The sequence below is a fragment of the Microcaecilia unicolor genome, chromosome 3 (assembly GCF_901765095.1).
Source record: "Microcaecilia unicolor chromosome 3, aMicUni1.1, whole genome shotgun sequence".
Lineage (NCBI taxonomy): Eukaryota > Metazoa > Chordata > Amphibia > Gymnophiona > Siphonopidae > Microcaecilia > Microcaecilia unicolor.
Window position 1 is genome coordinate 92,037,584 of NC_044033.1, and position 6,000 is coordinate 92,043,583.

At 44.1% G+C, this 6,000-nt stretch overlaps 1 protein-coding gene across 1 annotated transcript in view; it reads left to right on the forward strand.

Moving 5' to 3' along the window:
* USP34 (ubiquitin specific peptidase 34) overlaps window positions 1-6,000 on the forward strand; it is a 1,418,841-nt gene that overhangs the window by 579,377 nt on the left and 833,464 nt on the right. The window contains 1 exon segment of the mRNA XM_030196176.1: window positions 2,959-3,059. Within this exon segment, the coding sequence (XP_030052036.1) occupies window positions 2,959-3,059 (101 nt within the window).

Below are 6,000 nucleotides of genomic sequence, written 5' to 3' on the forward strand. Positions count from 1 at the left end.
TGATGATACGTTGAAACTTTCTGCAGCTAAGAAAGCAAATAGAATGTTGGGTATTATTAGGAAAGGAATGGAAAACAAAAATGAGGACGTTATAATGTCTCTGTAACGCTCCATGGTACAACCGTACCTCGAATATTGTGTTCAATTCCGGTCACCGCATCTAAAAAAAGATATAGTGGAATTAGAAAAGGTGCAGAGAAGGGTGACGAAAATGATAGGGGGGATGGGATGACTTCCCTATGAAGAAAGGCTAAAGCGGCTAGGGCTCTTCAGCATGGAGAAAAGGCAGCTGAGGGGAGATATGATAGAGGTCTATAAAATAATCAGTGGAGTTGAACGGGTAGATGTGACATCTGTTTACGCTTTACAAAAATACTAGGACCAGGGGGCATGCGATGAAGCTACAAAGTAGTAAATTTAAAACAAATCAGAGAAAATATTTCTTCACTTAACATGTAATTAAACTCTGGAATTCGTTGCCAGAGAATGTGGTAAAGGCGGTTAGCTTAGCAGAGTTTTAAAAAGGTTTGGACGGCTTCCTAAAGGAAAAGTCCATAGACCATTATTAAGTTGGACTTGGGGAAAATCCACTATTTCTGGGGATAAGCAATATAAAATATTTTGTACTTTTTTGGGATCTTGCCAGGTATTTGTGACCTGGATTGGCCACTGTTGGAAACAGGATGCTGGGCTTGATGGACTTTTGGTCTGTCCCAGTATGACAATACTTATGTACTTATGCTCTGGGGAGGCACTGGCCAATATGTTTATTTGTTGCAGGTGATATACAGCCCTTCTAATTGAGTTGTCAAGGCGTTGTAGAAAATACAATAGCTCTGAAAAGCAAAGCTGCTAGATTTTTTGCCACACCTAGTGCAGCAAAATATGCTTCTTGTCATAGAATTTCACAAAACTACATATTGTCTAGGTTTCCTGTTACTGCAGCATCCTCTGTACAGTCCCATCACCAGTAGCCTCACCCTCTTGTTTGTTGACCTTTGTCTACTGCTGAAGCCATCCCAGACTTCTCTTTTGTTGCCTCTGCTGTAGGTTCTCCACCATTCTCCCACTTCTGCTGTTTCTTAGAGTCTCCTGCCTCTGTACTGTTTTCTTGTCTCTAGCCCATACATTGGAGGATTTGAAGAACAGGGTTAAAATCTTTTTGGATTAAAAAATGACCTTAAATGAGATATTCAAAAATGAAGCTTAGCAGATTCCATCAGACATTATGAAAAAGGTTGTAACATAGTATATGTAAATAGCTTATACAGTGCTTGCAAATATTAATAGACAAGAGAAAAATGAGCCTCAGAATTTGGAAGCAAATAGAGGGATGGGAAAGCTTGAAACTAGTAGGTGTCAGGGGATCAACTGAAGCTGCTAGCTGTCCTCTTTAGAACTGCAGAGCTGCTTAATTTAAAATTGTAACTGTGGTTCTCTCTTTAAATAGTGGAGAAATGCTCAGACATGTACTCCTGATGTCAGTGTAGTTACCTAGGCTACTATCTTTCCCCATTCTAAAGATACATTGCTGACTCCAGTGGTTTTGTATAGATTGGTTACTTCATGTCTAGCCAACCCACTACAGTTGCTATAAACTGTATATTTCTGCTGTCTATCAGGGATATCAAAACTGCAAGGTAACGCTTTCCTTGGCAATGTATACACTGCACAACTGTGAACAAAAGAATCTCCTTCTGACTGGTAGATTTGGTTTTACTTTATAGTCCAGTTTTTTACCCTCATGACTACCCTTGTCTCAATCTTTTACTATGCTGCTTCTGTCACGGCACTAAATTGTGGAGCCATGTGCTGGTAACATTAGTGACCGAGGAAGCCTGCCTTTTAAAATACTAATAGGCAATGCTTTGGGAAGGATAGTTGGGGAGGAATATGAATAAGAACCATATGGAATAATTAAGGGGGGATAGATACTGAACAAAATGAAAAGAGCAAAATATGTAAACCAGACACAAGAGGCTCATACAGTTATTTTAAAAGGATTTTCTGATCTGAAGAAAAAGGTATTACCTTCTAAAGTTAATCAAAAATGTTTTAAGCTAGTCCAATAAAAAAGTTATCATTTATTTTTTTATTTTTATTTCATTTGAACCCCGCGCTTTCCCACTCATAGCAGGCTCAATGCGTCTTACATATTATATACAGGTACTTATTTGTACCTGGGATAATGGAGGGTTAAGTGACTTGCCCAGAGTCACAAGGAGCTGCCTGTGCCTGCAGTGGGAATCGAACCCAGTTCCCCAGGACCAAAGTCCACCATTGTAAAGTCCATCTTTTCTTTTCCTATGTTTTGTTTTATTTCTATTAATTACCTTTAAAAGTGGACTAACATGCCTACCACACTACTGTAATTAACTATAGCAAAACAAAAATTAAGTAAAAGATTTTCAGTAAAACCTAGATTTTTCCTACCTATTAAGGAATTCACAGCAAATCAATATAAATGTGCATAGAACTACTGCAGAATGTATAAAACTGTGCCCTAAAGTTTGCCTCAGATAATCTGTGACATGGAATTTCAAATTAAACTGTACTACCTGCTTGATGCATTAGGCTTCTGAGGGTAAACTATAAACAATATCTGCTGCAATAAAATATTTAAAAGAGATGTTTTTTTAATGAAGCAAAGGATATTGTTTAAAGTGCTTCTAAGGAATCCCTTTTTCATTTTTAGTTGGAAAAATGAGGTTTCTACTGCAAGAATTAATGTATTAATAGAATGTCATAAATGCTATGTGTTGTTTCACATATTTTCTGTACTCTTCTTTCACCTACTAAATACTAGAAACAGATGTTTTTTTGGCTTTCCTTATGTTATAATGTAACACCGCAATCATTGTTAGTACCTGTTTTGTGACATAAAACTGTTTTCAGCAGTGAAGGCATTGCTGCGTGTAAAATTTCTCTTGGAAAATCTTTGTTTACTTTTGGTTCCAGGAGGCCTCATGGGACCTGTGAGAATGATTTCATCTGGGCATGAACTTACCACAGATTATGATGAGAAGACACTTCATGAGCTGGGTTTTAAGGATATGCAGGTAATACTTAAAATAGCATTACAATACACATATGCAGATGATGGTTGGAATGCAGCCTGCTTTAGGGACTCTTCAGATATAAATCAGTTTTTTCTTTATCACCAATCACACTGATGAATGCAAGCTCTGAAGCATGGATCAAATTTCTAGAGGTTTTTTTTTTTTTTAAAAGACAGAGCTTTCCTTCTGAGAATGCATGAAGTTTCTTATATGCACCAAAACAGATTATCCAAATCACTTTTCTGTTGCCTATAATGAACACCTTTTTAACTTCACTAAAGTATTGTTTTTTCCGAGGACAAGCAGGCTGCTTGTTCTCACATGTGGGTCGGTGTCCACGGCGGCCCCAGGAAGGGAGATTTTCCTGCAAAATCTAAAAAAACCTCTGCGACAGCCAGTAGGACGTGGGATGGATGTACTGCGCATGCGTGGCCATCTTCCCACCCACGCGCGTCCGTTTCCGCCTCAGTTTTTTCTTTTCCGCGTTTGAGAGAGTGGCTGCGTGTCGGGTCTCTCTCCCTCAGGTCCCAGGAAAAACGTAGGCACCTTTTGCCTGTGTTTATCGCATTCTTTTTGTTTTTTGCCGCCGCAATTTTTCCACTGATGTCATCGAAGCCGCCCAGCGGCTTCAAGAAGTGTGCTCGGTGCCAGCGGTCGATCTCGGGCACTGACCCACACTCCTGGTGCATCAAGTGCCTTGGGCCCAGCCATTGCCCAGACGCTTGCAAGTTTGTCTGAGTTTGAAGAAATGGACACAGGTGTCGAGCAGAGCTCTTCGGGACTGTCTTTTCGGAGCTCCGACTGATTCCTCGACATCGGCACCGGGGATGGCATCAACATTGGGAGCGCAGGTAATGGCTGTCCGAACTTCACCTTTAGCTGGGAGTAATGAGCCATCGAGTGGTGTCTCGAAGGCTCCTGCTGTGCAGGCCCACCGGGACCGACCGATGTCGGACCGACCCCAATGGAGGCGTGTGGATTCCACGTCCTCCTTGTCGGTACCGAGGAGTACCGGTGACGTGCTTCGAGCGAAGGCGAAGAAGCATTGGCACCGGTCTCCTTTGAGACACGGTACTGGGAGCTCTGGGGTGTCAAAGGATTCGGCACCCGGAAAGCGTCGATGCCAGGAGGAGCGCTCACCCTCCATACAAGAGGTGTCGGTGTGTCGATCTTCGGACAGCCCGGTACCGCCTCGCAGGCCTTCACAGATTCTGACTTTGACTCCGGTACCGGCCCCACAGCCTTCCTCGACAGCGACTCTGGAGGAGAGCATTTGAGCCATTCTTTCCTTTCAGTGGTGGACAATTCGATCCAATTTCCCTTCCAAATTCCTCAGCCTCAAAAGTGCTGACCACGGATGCATCTCTCCTGGGATGGGGGGGGGGGGGGGGGGCTCATGTAGATGGGCTCCACACTCAGGGTGCTTGGTCCCTCTAGGAATCAGATCTTCAGATCAATCTCCTGGAGTTGTGAGCAATCTGGAACGTTCTAAAGGCTTTCAGGGATCGGCTGTCGAATCATATTATTCAAATTCAGACAGACAACCAGGTTGCCATGTACTACGTCAACAAGCAGGGGGGCACCGGATCTCGCCCCCTGTGTCGGGAAGCCGTCAGGATGTGGCGCCGTCACGGCATTTTTCTCCAAGCCATATATCTGGCAGGCGTAAACAACAGTCTGGCCGACAGGTTGAGCAGATTATGCAACCTCACGAGTGATCGCTCAACTCGGGTGTGGTACGCAAGATCTTCTGAGCGTGGGACACCCCCTTGGTGGATCTTTTCGTCACTCAGATAAATCACAAGGTCCCTCAGTTCTATTGCAGACTTCAGGCCCATGACAGGCTAGCGTCAGATGCCTTTCTGCTTCATTGGGGGAAGGGCCTTCTGTATGCATATCCTCCCATACCTCTGGTGGGGAAGACTTTACTGAAACTGCAGCCAGACCGCGGAACCATGATTCTGATTGCTCCCTTTTGGCTGCATAAGATTTGGTTCCCTCTTCTGGAGTTGTCCTCTGAAGAACAGTGGAGTTTGGAGTGTTTTCCAACCCTCATCACTCAGAATGAAGGGGTGCTTCTGCATCCGAAGCTCCAGTCTCTGGCTCTCACAGCCTGGATGTTGAGAGCATAGAGTTCACCTCCTTAGGTCTCTCTGAGGGTGTCTCCCGAGTCTTGCTTGCTTCCATAAAAGATTCCACGAAGAGGTGTAATTCTTTTAAATGGAGGGAGTTTGCCATCTAATGTGACAGCAAGGCCCTAGATCCTCGCTCTTGTCCTACACAGACCCTGCTTGAATACATTCTACACTTCTCAGAGTCTGGTCTGCAGACCAACTCCGTAAGGGTTCATCTTAGTGCAATTAGTGCTTTCCATTATCGTGTAGAGGGTAAGCCTATCTCTGGACAGCCTTTAGTTGTTCGCTTCATGAAAGGGTTGCTTTTATCAAAGCCCCCTGTCAAACCTCCACCAGTGTCATGGGATCTCAACATCGCCCTCACCCAGCTGATGAAGCTCCTTTGAGCCACTGAATTCCTGCCATCTGAAGTGCTTGACCTGGAAGGTCATTTTCTTGGTGGCGGTTACTTCAGCTCGTAGGGTCAGTGAGCTTCAAGCCTTAGTAGCCCATGCTCCTTATACTAAATTTCATCATAACAGAGTAGTCCTCCGTACGCACCCTCAGTTCTTGCCGAAGGTGGTGTCAAAGTTCCATCTGAACCAGTCAGTTGTCTTGCCAACATTTTTCCCCGTCCGCATACCCACCCTGCTGAACATCAGTTGCATACATTGGACTGCCCAAATGTTTGTTTCTTTCTATCCCAACCGAAGGGGAGTTGCTGTCGGGAACGCACCATTTCCATTTGGCTAGCAGATTGCGTTTCCTTCACTTATGCCCATGCTTGGCAGTCGGTGCTGCAGAATTTGTTCAGGATCTAGAATCCA